We start from the raw sequence: 16139 nt of genomic DNA on the forward strand, positions 1-16139 counted from the left end.
CAAAGGAGCGTTCCTTTACATATCCGCGGATCTGGCGGCTGAGACAATTGACCTGATTTTTAAATTCAGTAGTGTTTTACTTCTGAAAGTCTAAGTAAAGAAAGCAGAGGTTGAAAAATTCCATGAACAGCTATCTGACAAGAAAATGGACTTAAACTTTTAACGAAATGTAGAAAAACAATCCTTGCCAAAGGAACAAACTTTTTCTTTTTATGTCAAGAAATTCTCAGCGATAGGCGCAGAGCGGGTCATGAACAAGCTGAGTGCTTACAACTCATAATATTCGGGTGTCCCACTCACGCAGGAACGACGTATCTCTGCAGACATAATGCAGGCCTATAAGAACCTTATTACCACCGTAGTCACTTTTACGGGTTTTTCCGTGAGCCTGCCGGGCCGAACACTCCGAGGCTTGACATCAATCTCCAAGACTTCGAAAAATTAACAATTAACAATACCCCTTTGGGTACACCACTCTTTCTGCAATTATAACTCATGCAATTCAAGGTATAAAAAATTGGACGATGCATCGTTTTGAAGCTTAAGATCTCTTCTTTCCGATGGTGGGCATGAAAATGTGATAAAATGTTGCTAATTATGGAAAAATATCGTTTAAACAAAAAAACAATTTTTTCTCATTTTTTTATAAAATCGAGTTTTGCTAATGGTTCTCAGTATGCGAATTGGAACCTCAATAACCGGTGGATAAATGCCTAAGCTTTCAGAATACATGGTTCCGAGATCAATTTTTTTATCTTAGTGTGTTCAAAATGGCTCGTTAATGACTAAATTTTTTCGAAGATATTCATGAATTTTTTTCTCAAAAAGTATCATCTTTTCAAGAAAGTGCAAAAGCAGAAAAAGTTCTTTGAATCACTCAAAGAATGCATGAGAATTTTTCCAGAAAGTTTTACATTATTTTTTTGATTTTGCAATTTTTCGATGTTTGAAAAATTAAAAAATTGCTCCAAAAATTCTAAAAAAATTCAGGTCAATTTTTTGTTAGATTCTAACAACCTTTTATTCTTGATAACTTTTGCTATAAGCTCATGTTTCTCAGGAAAAAAAATCTCAAAAGTCATCATTAAGAATTTACATGATCAAAAATGATGACTTTTGTGAATTTTTTTCTTGCGAACCATGCGCTTATAGCAAAAATAATCAAGAATAAATAGTTATTAGAATCAAACAGAGAATTCACCTGAATTTTTTTAGAATTTTTGGAACAATTTTTTTTATTTTCAAAAATTGATAAATTTAAAAGTCAAAAAAATAATTTAAAACTTCCTGGAAAAATTCTCACGTATTTTTTGAGTGATTCTAAGAACTTTTTATCCTTTTGCACTTTCTCGACAAGATTATACTTTTCGAGAAAAAAATTCATGAATGTCTTCGCAAAAATTTTGTCATTTAGGAGCCATTCTGAACACACTAATATAAAAAATTGATCTCGGAACCATGTATTCTGAAAGCTGAGGCATTTATTTCACCAGTTATCGATGTTCCAAGTAGGTTGCATACTGGAAACCATTCGGAAAACTCTATTTTATTACAAAAAATTAGAAAAAATGGTGTTTTTTTTGTTTGTTTAAACGATATTTTTTTATAATTAACAACACTTTATTACATTTTTATGCCCACCATCGGAAAGAAGATATCTTAGGCTTCAAAACTATGTGTCTCTTAATTTTTATACCTTGAATTGCATGAGTTATAATTGCAGAAAGAGTGGTGTACCCAAAGGGGAGTTCTCGGCCTTAACGGGTTAAAAGAGCACTGCAGCGCGTGTGCCCAAAATATTCGGTTAAAGTAATTCGCCTTGTGATCGGTGTTCTCGGGGGTGCGAAACTATCACTGGTTCGTAACCTCGAACCCATACCCGCGTGCTAAGATCATACCAAGGCACTGACGAGATGGATGTAAAAATCTGTCATCCTCAGGGCGATACGTGTCCTCAAGACACATGAGGATTTCGCCCGCATATCTTTGTGATGTCGTTACAATGGCAACGCATCACAAGTAAATCAGATTTTAGGTAAACTTATGACTCAGGTTTTCGAAAATGCATCGATGGAAAAAGTCTTATATATATCTGTAGCTCATAGAACGACAACGAACGGTAATTTCATTAGGGGGCCAGATAAACATTTATATTAACAGATTATGGATAAAGAAGTAAATACCTTAGAAAATTATGATTCGAAGACTACTGATTATTATTATTTTGACGGTAGTTAAACTCTCTTAATGTACCTTTGAGTTTAGTATTTACAAATTCGTCGATAATACCTGGTGAATTAGTTTAAACAATTACTTGCGCACTTAGTGATGTTTAGTCAAATGCAGTTTTTGTTTGCATGAAGCAAAAACGAGAGATTAATTTTTGTGCGTAAGTTAAACTAGCTACAAATACCCTCCTTCTAGTTTAGTCATGACGTAGAAGTTGATGCGAATTGATTAATAAATTAATAAGTAGATTTGATAAGAATAAAATCAATCCTTTCTTCGACCGTCAATCTTACTCATATTGATTCATAAACTTAAATAAGTACTATACACTAGTCAATGTTTAATGAATACGTATTAGAATAATTGTAAAACTACGAACTACTCCTCCTACGGTAGTTAAATGAACTCCACACACTCACCCTTAAGTATGCTTGACGATGTGGTTGATAAGATCTGACTAATCAGCCCGAATAGGTACTTACTTTATATGTGATGTATAATCAAATTTAATTTCTAGCAGCATAATCCGAAAATCTGGGGTACAAAATAGTAAAAAATATTTTTAAAAAAAGAAAGAAATACAGCATTAGCAAACAAAATTGTTGTTATTGTAAATTTAATTGTTACAAACAAATAAAATTAACAAATGACCTATATTATGGATTTTTCGTTTTCAAAGTGCATGTTTGCATTAAATTTACTAGCTTTTATTGGCAAAATGATACAAAATCATCAATATTGGTCACATTATTCTAATGAATTGAATCAATTAATTCTATAAACAAATACCCCGTGTAGCCATTTGAAACCTTCATAACTTAATTTTCCTTGAGTCAATGTTCACTAATTCTTCGTGATCATAATTTTATGATAAACGAATTTTATAAGCATATGCTTCGTGTGGACGTTTAATTCCAGAAAATGTTAGTTTTTTGCAGTTATTCACAAATTATTTTTCCAGTACTAAGACCTTAAGTTTATAAAATGAATAAAAAATATTGCATAATGAATTAACATCAAGAAAAATTACTGACCATATAACTTAATACTAGATAGACTAAATGGGTTATTTAGACCCGTTTGCTTCTTCTCGCTGTTGCTATTCCTGAGCTAATGGAAACAGGCTGAATCTTTTTCGTTAGTTTCAGTCATTTCAGGAGAGAAATGTACCGCTCTGTTTTGATCCATAGTGGCTAATATTCTTGCCAAAATATATCATGTGTACCTTGAATGACCACAACTGTTATTTTGACCTATACATGTGACTTTTCTATCCTCATTTTGTCTGATAATCATTGGAATTGAAATTGAATGGAAGCTTTGAATGTGTCTCCTAAGGGTTTACATTTTACTTGTACCTGCTTCCCTATTCCATTACACACCCCCTACACACTTCCTTGGTTGTGGAAGGGGGACCTACAGTTTAAGGTGGGTTACGAACCGCCAAGAGCAACAGCTTGAAGTACTTAGATAACCTTTTTTTCTAGAGGTACCGATCCACGACTCTTCGGTGATGAACAACTCCCTTGCTAGGCTAGTGTTCACCGCATGTACCGCCGAGGCTCATCCAGAGTGCGAGGCGGGATCGAACCCGCACGCCGACGGAGTGGGTACAAAGCCTGCGCTGAAGCGCCCACGAACATCGTCCTACTTTCTGATAATCATTGAATAAGTCATTAGTTTGAATTTGGTAACCTCAAGTACCTTCGTAATTTTTTCCTGTTCCGTTCACTCAGAATAGCGAATCTAAAAGTTTGGTAAAGAGTCAAAATTCCTGAAGTGTGCACGCCATTTTTCGTGAAATCATTAAAAATTGTAAAAAGTTTTGCACTGTTGGATGGGTGGACTACGACCAAAGTACGAGCTCAACAAATGTGAAAAAATACAGACATAGCTCACAATAAATGAACTCCACAACAAAATAAAAAACTATGGAAATAAGTAGATTTAAGTTGCTTCTTAATAATTTTTTATAAACAAATTCAATTTTTACTCAGTGCTCCATCTCAAATTAAAAAACTTGTTTGATTAGGTACGTAGCAAATATAATTAACAACATAAGAATGCAAGAACGGTTTTGTGATCTCAACGGTAAGTTCTATATAAATCTATGCAGAACAAGATAATGCAGAAACACTGTCTGATTTTGCCGCTAGAGTAGCTGTTCAAAAGTAAAAAATCTCTTTTCCATGTCTTTTGGCACCCAATTTTCTTGCTTTTGGACCATTTACAGTGCCCTATAGGCACGTAAAATTAGTTGAACGATCAACTCATAATGATTCTGCAAGCTCATCTTGCATTAGACACGGATCTGCGTCGAGTAACAGCAATCGGTGACTTTTATCAGTCTTTTCTTCAAATCGAAAAAGAAAAGTGAAACTTAAGGCAAATGCTGCTTTGTTCGCACGTAAGCCGACATCTTTAATGCTACAAAAACTATGCTGTTTACATTTCGGTAAAACGACACCTAATGAAAACTAAGTTTATATGGTGGGGCTTCGACATACATATAATAGCGATATGCCTCGATGCGATATAGTAAAAGTAACGCCATCTCTTAAAAATCCCTCAAATTAATACACGCTTCCAATATATCGTTCACAAAAATAGCTCTGGCTCTCAGTAAAACCGCGGTAAATTACACTTGATAAAGAAGCCTTACGCACTTTCCAAAAACATGGCGAGGCACTTGCGATGTCAATGCAGAGAGCTGACACTTTTGGGTTTGCTGCATTTACTTATGTTTCACGAGAGTTTTGCTTGCCCGTATTTTTACTTTCATTTCACCATGTGGCCGCAAATCTCATCGTCATTTGACACGTGGCCATGGGTATAATTCACCATGGTTCTACTGGTAGCCGGTGCTATTTTCCCAGCATCGGAGTAATTTAGTTGTCTTTAATCAAAAAAAATAAAGGTATATTATTTATTTGTTCACAGGGGCGGTTATATTCTCTTTCCAAAATCCATAGAATTCTGGCAAGGTCAAAGTGATCGCCTGCATGACAGAATCTGCTTTAGGCGTCCATTACCTGCAGAAAAAAAGGAGCCTGACAATATTTTCGTCCACCAAGGTGAGGGCGGTTGGTTATACGAGAGGTTATCTCCATAAAGTAAACAGAAATAACGAAGAGATTTCGATTTTATATACACATCCCAAGGTTCAAAATTATCTGAATGAATAATTGTAATTTCAAAAGCGAATTCCCGGGATGATCCTCTACATATTTTAGTCACTTCCTGTACGTGCTGGACTATGATGACATGTTGAATCACTATTACAGCGTGATAAGGCCAGAATATCTCTTTGTAAACCTGAAGTAAAATAATACAGAGTGATTGTAATTCTCTTACAATATATTTCAAGTTGTTCATGTTAAAAAATGTCTTACCCTCATTACTCCTCCATACCACTTGCACTTTGAATACTCCGTCTTTTCTGACAAGTTCTTCAAATTGCCTCATACTTCCTCCGACCCCGAAGTAGTATGCTTTTCCAGCCACAAATCTACAATTAAGCAATTAAGAGCCAACAATTAAAATTCCCTTCAAACATTGCACTAGTGAACAAAATGGGGTCTATGTGTCCATAAATAATATATTTATGATAAATCGTGCTGTAAGTGAATATAGAAATTTCCTTTGACAAAAAGCGAGAGAACTAGGAGTGTGCAAAAGGCCCGAAGCCCGATATTAGACCGGGCCTAGTCGAGCTTTTGACACTTCGAGTCAAGCCGAGTCAGGCTCAATTACGGTTGGGTGGGCCAAATAGTGTAAAAAGTTCGAAAAATTGCGTGTTCTCAAAAAAGCTGGGATACCCGAAAACATAAGATTCTTGAACAGCTTGAAAGAATTGATAGAATTTAAGGAATTAATAGAATTCATGGAATTAAAAGAAATCAAGGAATTCACCCAATTCAAGGAAAATTTAAGGAAATCACGGATTTTTAAATATTGTCAGAATTCAAGAAATTCACAAAATTTAAAGAATTAGAAGAATTCAAAGAATACGCAGAATTTAAGTAATTCTTGGTATTTATAGAGTTTGCAGAATTCAAGAAATTCACAGAATAGAAGAAATAAGCAGAATTCGTAGAATTCAAGGAATCCGCAGAATTTAAGGAATTGATGTAATTTGACATTTGAAATTGAATTCTGGGAACTCTTTAAGCACAATCAATTACTTAAATTCTGCGAATTCTTTGAATTACGTTAGTTCTCTGTATTCCATGAAAAAACACATGTGGATTATTGATAGACAATGGATAGTCTGGGATAAATAAATTGAGTAAGCAAACAAAATATGATGAATCCATTCGAAGTGATTTGACGGTATTTATACAAATGCTGTATTTAAAAAGAATCAGAGATAAAAGAACAATTTAACTAGGATAATGTAGATGAAACCGTCCAGCTAGTTGTCCAATACTGTTAAATTTTTGAAAATATCAGCTTGAATTAATGCAGTCTTTATAACATACTGAATACGTTAATGCAAAATATACGAATTTGTATTCATATATTTTGAAGGTTACAGCATTTTTAAAGCGTAAGTTTAATGGCAATGAATTTTTCTGTGAACCAACGGTCCATAAAGATATCCTTCGAACCTGGAAAATGTTAAAACCATGGATAACTTTTTTTTTAAATGGATTTATCATGTTTTATTTGCTTACTTCGCACTTTCTCTTATCTGTCACTATCTTAGAGATACAAATTGTATAATAGTGAGAGCATCTTTATCTTTTCACTTCCTGCAGGAAAGCAATAGTTTACAGAATTGTGAATGCGTATAATATTGCTCAATTGAAAACAACTGAAGAAGAGAATTGAGGAACAGAAAACAATTGCTTTAAAAAAACTGAAAAAAATTGATTTACTTTAACCTAAACAATTAATATGTATTTTTCTGAGTAAAAGGTATTAAGTAGAACTTAATTAAGACTCCGCAAAAAATTAATGCAGCCGTTAATTTTTTTCCAAAATTATGGTTAAAAAAAGCTTTACTTTTTCCCTTTAAAATGAGCCATGGTCGAAAGTGGGGCGGAAGAAATTAGTGGAGATATATAACACTTCTTCTGCGCGGTTTCTGCGTCGCAGTGCAGCTACACGCCACGATCACGACGTATCATCCATTGGGAACTAATTTAATTGCACTTTGTATAATTTGTTCACAAAACTGTTATTTTTTGCTTGTACGAAATTAAAAATAAAAATTAATTTATAATTCGGGGTGATTTTTTAGTGTGTGTCCCCTCGCCTCTCACATTCAAAATTAACTCAAATAATTTGCTTATTACAGTGTATGTGCACTTCTCTTTCTTCTTTGCCTCACAGTTTTTTTTCGGGAAAACATCACATTCTAATGATGACGAATAATTTCTCAACATAAGAGTTAATTCAACAGGGGGGACGAAAGAGCGATATTTTTGTGTACCAGGCACTCTGTTTGCTGATGCGAATCTACTCTTAAGTTATGAGCTATGATGGCGTGATTTTCTTCAAGACAAAAGAATACTAAAATTTAACTAAATTTTTCTTTGCCCATTGATACAAGGCATTAGCAGTCAAAATCGGTTCTTTAGATGACGCTTGTAGGCTAGCACGCGTTGTGAGTCTTTTTAACATTTTCCCAATACCATCACAAGAGTCTTTTCCGTGCGCCGTTGCATGGAAATGCCACTCGGCTGGAATACCAAAATCCATTTCATGGTGGAGCAAATTGATGAAGTTATATTTATTTTTAAAGTGCTGGGCGGCTCCATCTGTAAAATAAATCATTTTTTTTGGGTTGAAAATTCTCTTTTAAAAAGTGTGTAATAATTTTTTGAAATTCGTACACAGCAATTGTGTCATGAGTCAAACAGTCTGATAACATAGCAAGACTGCGGTGCTTTAGAATGCTGTCCTCTTTATAATAAATTACCACTGTAAAAATAGTAGTTTGATCATTGTTCCAATGAAACGACTGAACTGCATTCTGGACTATAAAGGCATAGTTTTCAGCGAAATCACAAAGGATAAGAAATTCCCCTTCTTTCAATGTGTCCTTTAGATTTTTGAAAAAATATGACTGTTGTTTGCCTGTAAAAGAATGAGATTTAAGCTTAAACAAGCTTTCAAAAATCTGTTAAGCAAAATCTTCTGCGTCCGTTATTTCCGTGCGTAACGTACTTCTGTCAGTTTTTTTCCAAGTCTGGAATTCTACTCTGTCAATACACTGGTCTGCGAGAACTGATGTTATAAAGTCCTTAAATGCGCTTGTACCAGGACACGCTGTGCATTCATTCAAGTAGCATTCTGAAGTCGGAACGCTACAAATAATCCTGTTCATAGCATCATGATAAATCTTAATGGGAGAAAAATTTTCGCATGTTGGTTCTTTGAAATCTACAGCATCTAGCATTAGATTTAAGTTTTCATGATTGACACATATACAAACAGTATGCGTACCACTGGCTCGAGTGAGTATGCAATTTCGGGGTCTAAGCTGAGAGAAATTTGATGGACAAATTTCAACTGTAGGATGCTGAGCCTTAAAATTTGCATATAATTTAGAAATATTGCACAAAATTAACTTTTTTTGAACGTGCTCATGGGAGTCATCATCTTTTTTATGGAAGCGAAATCTTTTATAACAGGCATCATACGACTATTCTCATCAAGTTAAAATTTTTTGACCAAATTTTCGATCTCGAAATCTAAAATTTTACCATTTTATAAATTAGGAGAAGTTAAAATACCATTCTTAGCTACTAATTTCTTGCCTTTCCAGTTTGGCTTTCAAATCACCAAATTCTTTAGCCAATCTTCTGCGGCCCCAAGATTTCGGAGCAAGGGTTAAAAGTAACACTTTTTCTGAATTACTTGCAGATTTTTGAAATTTTTCTTTTATTTGTTCAAGAACCTCCATTCCGGCGTAATGATTCTTATCAGAACAATCAGTTTTACATTTTTCAAACTTGGATGTCGAAGAATCGGCAAAGATATCGTCATCTTGCATTAACATATCATTCTCGAGAATAGGAGGTGAATTATCGTTGATCACTGAAGCATCTTCAATTGTTGGATCAGTATGAGAATACAAACGCGATAGCAATGCAAATTGATAAATTTCTTTTCTGCAATTTACACACAGTTTCACATCGATGGGTATACTGGGATACTTTTTTTGAAGAGTTGCAGAAATTGTTCTTGAACTGCACGGATCGCGTTTCTGATTTCTCTTTAAAAAAGGATTGTAACAACGACGACCCAAGCTGGTTCTTCTTGGCATGATTGAAAATTAAGTAGAAAAAAAAGCTAAGTTAAGGCACTAAATAACAATGCAATTCCAACCACGGAAGTTGGGTAAGTGTACGAAATATAGTATTCAAGTAATACTATTTCTATTTTGAATATAGAGAAAAGTAAATGCAATTTCTAATCGAAAAATAACTGCCAATTATAATAACTGACAATGAGTTTTGTTGCGAGAAAGGTATCACACATATTGTGTACTAATTTTTTCGGCGGGTTTTTCAAATTTTTTCTTAAAGTCTTAAAAATGAATTATTGACATAAAAGTGAATTTTACTTGTCCAATAAATCATAAAAATTATTATCCGTGCAATAATTTATAACAATACTAATTATTTGGTTAAAAAATGCAGTTTTTAGTCGATTATTTGTAGTCGAATAGAAACCGTACATTCTGAATTTGAAGCATCGGCGCTCGCGACGCAGATACCGCGCACAAGAAATGTTATATATCTCTACCAATTTCTTTCGCCCCGCTTTTGACTATGGCTCATTTTAAAGGGAAAAAGTCAAGCTTTTTTAAAACATGATTTTGGAAAAAAAAATTAACGGCCGCACTTGGAGAATAAATCAAAAATATATTTAAAATTAAAAAACGAAGCTCAAATAGTTTTTTTTTTATCAAAAACCATTGCCTTCAGCGTAAAGCTGATGAAAAAACGTTTCCAAGACCTCCATGAAAAAATTAATTTGGATAACTTTTGTAGAAGTTATGGTTAATTGAGTATCAGCGTGCGCGGCAAAAGGTTGAAAATTTGAACCCCTGTATATCCTGTACACATTTTCAGGAATTTTATTTTTATAAGTTCTTTAATAACAACGGAGGGTTGTTCTAGTTATTGGAGGGCCACATTGAGGTAGCGGCAATTACCGCCGATACAGGAATAATCCTCTACGTAGCCGGATCTGCTTCAAGGAAGGGCATGGATGGTTTAGGTGGTACAGGGCATACAGAGCGACTAGCCGTTTGTTGCGATGACGGCGATAGATACCGATAAGGCAGTAGTCTTCTCTATAACAGAAATCGGTTTCAAGAAAGAGCAAGAGAGGTCCAGGGTATTCAGTTCAACGTTGCGATTCGTTGCAATGGCAGCGATGGTTACCGATATGGTTATTCCAGGTTCAACATATAGACATGAATTCATAAAGTTGACATATTACACTATTGCTTGAGGTTGGCATGGCATGGGGATATATTTTAATGTCTTCATTTTTAATTAATGAACACGGATTTCTTTTCTTCAATTTATTCAGAATTAATTCGCACAGCAGATTTTTTTTAACGAAAATGACTGCTGTTAGAAGTGAAATAATTTTTCGTTCTGTTTTGGCCATATACTGAGTATAGATACAACTACCTATTTTCTGAATGTAATATGTTCATGCACCGATTCAATGGAATTGACTATTCTTCTTTCCTCTTAGGAAATACCTCAGTATAGGATCACATATCTTTTTTCTCAATTAAGAAATAATTCAAACAGCAGATTTGGCTGTTTTTTTTCAAAGTAATTGACTGTAAAGAACTCACGAAAATCTTTTTCTCACGATATTTTATTGCAAAACAATAATTTAACATTTTATAAAAAATTTTTTGTGATTTTATTTTTGTCGACTGTTGGCACTCAAAAGGTACCCTATTTATCGGGAGTCTTTGTCAGACGACATTATCTGTTACTAATTTAAATAAATGTTATAAAGAAATACAGATTTTCGTCAATTTTCAAACGGTAGATTTTGCGTTTTCAAGAAAAAACGCTCTAAATAAATGCTAACTAAATAAATCGAAATTTGCCGGCGCCAAACCCCGCCCCTCAGGTCCTAAAACCGCCGCGTTATATTTTTACGGTCAATATTAGTTTGGAGTCTTACTTTTAATTAAATTAAAAAAAAATAGTACATGCAAATTTTTGAATGTGAGGAGGATACAGCAACGAAGTATTAAATACACAACAAAAATATAAGAACTTCGGTGACGTAAATTTTCAGATTGAATTATTTTATTCGTTGAAAACGAATGTGTTGAGTTTCATAAAAGCCAAAACAACTTTAACCGAGCCGTAAAGACAAAATATGTAAAAAATAAATGAAAAAATAGGGGTTTTACAAATTTACTTCACAAATATGAATCGTATTGAAAAAAAACTTGTAACAAATGCTGTTGGGTGTTGTCAAAGTACATATTTTATACTGCGGAAACTTTTTGATTGTAGTAACAATTTTAAATAAAAATAAAAAATAGGGGAGGAAGCTCATATTTTATTTTATACTCGCATCTGTTTTTAATCTTGCTTATTAGAGAAGCCCTAGACAAATATTAAATAACATTCTCTTTCTATAAAATTTCATAAAAGGTGTTTTTGAACGTGAAGTATTAAGGCATGGTGCCTCGTCTTTCGCCAAGTGAATCAAAATTATTTACGCAAACATCTGCATTAATATGAGTACAAGCTATACTCAAGTCAACTGTTTTTTCTACACAAGAGATTCATTTGTTTTGACCGTCAAGCAACCACAATGGTGAACTATCCTCAGTTACCATCTGGCGCTCTTAGCGGCACGAGATTCGCATCTATGATTTTTTATTAAATTTATAATTCTTAGAAAACAAATAGTAAAAAATAAAGTCACCATTAAGCGAGAACAACTTTTTCGAGAAAATGGTTCCAAAAACTAGAGGTAGGGTTACGTGGCCCTTGCTCGGAGATCCCTCAAAACTTAGTGACATATCATTGTCTACGGAAAAAGATGTACTTAAAGCATACTTGTGGCATACTATCCTTGTTCTCAGAAACGAAATTCATGCAGCCCTCTTCTTTCGAAATTGTGAATTTTTTGTTGAATGATCTCTAACAAATTTTGTTTAAGTCTTCCTTTAAAAATAAGCTGAGATTATACAATAATAAGATCAACAAATAAATTTTGACATCGAAGCTTATAAAAACAATAATTATTCAAAGTGTACATGCAAAACCAAGATTCCTGGAATAGATAGAAAGTTTTTACTTGACCAGCGCACAACTATACATATGTTCATGTCTAATCTCCATTCTGCAGTTACCAGTAGGGTAAATAGGACTTAATTAAAGGACTTACTTTTTTCAAAGCAATCCCGCTACCAGGAAAAGAGGATATTTTTTAATCATCTTCTTCAAGAATTTCTTCCTCATGCGATTAAGATTTCTTGCCTTCGTAACGAAAAAAAGATCCCAATAATTTAGGCGTGAACATGTCTTGTATACCTTTGCCAACAGTAACACGAGAGGCTGATCGGTACAATGAATCGATCACAGCTGTGGTTGCTATTGTGACGGCTGCTTTACGGGACCATGCAATAATTACCCATGATAACATGTCAATAGTTGATCGACGTAAAATATGGCGAAGTTCTCAGTCCAATATTATGAATGTTGAAGGGCTTTATTGTGTAGTCGTAAAGATCAAGCTAAAGTGAAAGCTGGAACTAATAATATCACGCATATTGCATAGGAACATGTTGCACTTGTTTAAGAGCCTGATTCACTATATATCGGTCATGCCACACCTTAGGCCTCTGAAGCTGCAGCTATTTCTCAATCAATATATGGATACTTGATGAGAACTGATTTAGATGTACCTACATTGAATCTGTAAGTTTTTACAGTAATTAGCTGCGAAGTTACTGCTGTGAATACCGTTCTCGTTCACGATAAAAGTGCACAACTCCATCTCAGATAGCGTCGGAAATTTATTTAAATTAATTCATCTGATAGATACTTACCCCATGTTTAAAGGATGTACACTACGTACAATCAATCTCAAAAGTTGCCTATCTTTAGAATGATTTATAAAAATTTTAAAAAGATATATATTGTTAATTTCTGTAAATCTTGGAGGTTTCTAAGCACACTTTAGAAAAAAATAAGTCAAGTTAAAATTATTTATTTAACAGTAGTTATTTAAAGGTTTAGATTTTCCTTTCTCTTTAGGGAGGAGTTACACTTTTTATTTAATCCTAACGATCAAGGTCTCATTTTATTCTTCGAAGGATTCTCTATATTCCTATTTAGGATGATTTTCTTTTAACAAATTAATTAAGAAGTCATTGCTTAGAAGCAGTCATCAAAATTTAAAGACATTCATAATAGATTTTTTTGTCGATTTTATAAATCATTTTAAAAATAGGCAACTTTTGAGATTGATTGTACGTAGTGTACATCCTTAAAGGGAGTAACAGATAAGCCAATAAAAAAAATCCTTTTTCGTTGATGATTGCTGAACAAAGACTGCAAGTGGGGCAGGAAACCCGAAATCTCATTCTAAAAGCCAGAGAAATTGCTGGGATGAGAGCAGTGCTAAAGATTGGAAATCTTGGATTTCGAAAGCGCGGGAGGCCAAAAAAGCTAAAACCTAAGCCACCTGTGCAATCTTTGTTTGTGCAAAAGTCGACGTCACAGAGCTCCAATGCTAGCACACTTACCGCATCATACGCAAGCGGTAAAAATAACAGTAGAACTAATTACTGAAGCCAGCAGCGGGTCAGTTACCGAAGAACAGAGAGATGGCTTCATTAGGGCTACCATGGGATCGAGAAAGTTGATGTCCTCTTTTAAAACTAAATCTCAATTCAAAGTCACTTAGAAGTGATACCTTTCTTGGATCACACTCGCATGGTTGGATGGATGGGATGAGTGTAAGGTATGAAACTGAATGCAGCAACCTCCTCGTAGTGCGTCCTGAACAGTTAATAAGAAAAACTAGCGAGGACTCAAGAGTACCCAGAAATTTATATGACTTAACCTCAACCTCTTTCGTTTCCCAATTTTGCCGCTCGCAATTCTCCTCCGACCAAACGCACTGTTCTGCATTTATCTAGTTCAAACTCTATATGGATATTATTAGAGAACTGATTTGTGATATCAAACACTGCCTGCAGTTTCAGGATTGAACTAGAGTATAGCTTCATGTGGTTTATATATAGAAGATGGTTCAGTTGATGACGATTCTCATTATCATGTATTCTGAACCCACGAGACATGCTATTTAGTGTTGTTCTCAATGATTTCAACACTAAATAGAATCATAATGCACTGAAGGGGTCCCCTTGAAACATACCAGTCGTCATGCATATTGATCTAGTTACCCTTGATTATTAATGATCAAAATACTTCATTCTTGTACCCCACAGTACCGTCGCACGTCTTAGAAAATCGATAATGTATGTATTGATTTCATATATTTGTGAGACATTAAGAAAATTTATTCAACGAGAAGGTTAAACCTGTTGGAGGGACAAATCCAAAGATAAAATAATAATATTGACAATGGTTTAAGAATAGAGAAGACTAGATTAAATTAAATGAGAGATTAAGCCAAGCTAAATCTCGAATACCAATTGACCCCAAGCTAAGCTGGACTTAACTAAAAATAATTGACATTGTCTCTTGCTAGGAAATCTGACAAAGTACATGATATAAAAGTTCAATTGGTCGACAGTGACTTCAAACTTCTGGAACTGAGTCATCATCGATTCCCTTAGCTCGGCTATCTCCGAGCAGCAGAAGATCAGGTGACTAATGGGCTGAATTTCCGTTTTAATGTCGGAACTGGAAAAGGCGACGTTATTTATACTGCTGAATAGTCTCACCTCACTTAGACCCTCTTTATGTAGTCGGTGCGCCTCGGACACTAGATCCTGGAAGAAAGCCATCAAGACCTCTAGCTCAGCTCCCATGGACGGAAAGGTCTTTGCCACCTTCTTAAGAAAATGAGATAAACGAAAAAGCAGACTAGTTCGAAGCTTGAAGCTTGAATAAGCATATAGGTAGACGCTAAAGCGACGCCACACTGCCTCGCCAACGATCACCGTGGAAAAAGCCCTTCTCAGACGAAAATATTGGAGAAGGAGTAACCACTCTCGCTACGTACCAGAACCCGCGATTGGACTTGCTGAAAGGGTAGTTTCATGAGGAACCTAGGATATCATTTCCTGTTTCATTGACTTGACCAAAAAATCAGTGGGGCCAGAAAATTGTATCACTTCGAAAATTTTTTGCTTCTTTACAGGAGGGACTGACCAAATATTTTTAAAACCCTTTGAATTAAATTAAATGTGTCAATTCATGTGGCACATAATATGTGTGAAATTGCCGCACGAGCGAAGTGAGGGCGGCAGTCAGACGAGTCAAAATATCGGTATGCCCTTGATACCCACAATACTCTTTGCCCTACCCTCCTTAAAAACAAGCATTTGAAGCAGCTGAAGGATGCTTGGTGTTCTTGACCATTTCAAAATATAAGTAAAAGGGAGAAATAGCGTTCATAGAAGAAGTTTGGCGAAGCGGCATGTGATCCGATGTAATTATGCTTGATTATAATATGTAACCTTAATCTAATTTCTACGAAACACCGTTTATATTCTATTTGACTAAACCGGCGCCTACAACTATTCTCGTCTCCACAAAATCCATTAACCTTTGAGCTAGAGGCTTCTTGAAAGTATATAGTTTAAATTAGTTCAAAATCAAATTTTTACAGTCTGTCAAGTTAAAGCGTGGGTGGCTTTACTCGCAGTCGGTAAAGTGTATCGACATGATTTTGGTGTCAAAATATTAAGAAGAGCTCCCTCTTTC

The 16139-nt window shown here is 34.7% G+C and overlaps 2 protein-coding genes across 8 annotated transcripts in view; one reads left to right on the forward strand and one right to left on the reverse strand.

Annotated features, from left to right (window-relative positions):
- The window catches only part of LOC117175712 (pyridoxine-5'-phosphate oxidase-like), a 116329-nt gene extending 110716 nt beyond the window's left edge, over nucleotides 1-5613 (forward strand). Inside the window, exon 6 of the mRNA XM_033365481.1 lies at nucleotides 5170-5613. Coding sequence (XP_033221372.1) covers nucleotides 5170-5341 — 172 coding nt within the window. The 3' untranslated portion in view covers nucleotides 5342-5613. The remainder of the gene's footprint in view (nucleotides 1-5169) is intronic.
- The window catches only part of LOC117175710 (histidine protein methyltransferase 1 homolog), a 195262-nt gene continuing 184476 nt past the window's right edge, over nucleotides 5354-16139 (reverse strand). For all 7 annotated transcript variants that reach the window (XM_033365477.1, XM_033365476.1, XM_033365475.1 and 4 more), the window contains 2 exons: nucleotides 5622-5737; nucleotides 5354-5544 (listed from right to left, as the gene is read on the reverse strand). In XM_033365477.1, coding sequence (XP_033221368.1) covers nucleotides 5459-5544; nucleotides 5622-5737 — 202 coding nt within the window. In that variant the 3' untranslated portion in view covers nucleotides 5354-5458. The remainder of the gene's footprint in view (nucleotides 5545-5621; nucleotides 5738-16139) is intronic.

Source organism: Belonocnema kinseyi, chromosome 6, assembly GCF_010883055.1.
Source record: "Belonocnema kinseyi isolate 2016_QV_RU_SX_M_011 chromosome 6, B_treatae_v1, whole genome shotgun sequence".
Classification (NCBI taxonomy): domain Eukaryota; kingdom Metazoa; phylum Arthropoda; class Insecta; order Hymenoptera; family Cynipidae; genus Belonocnema; species Belonocnema kinseyi.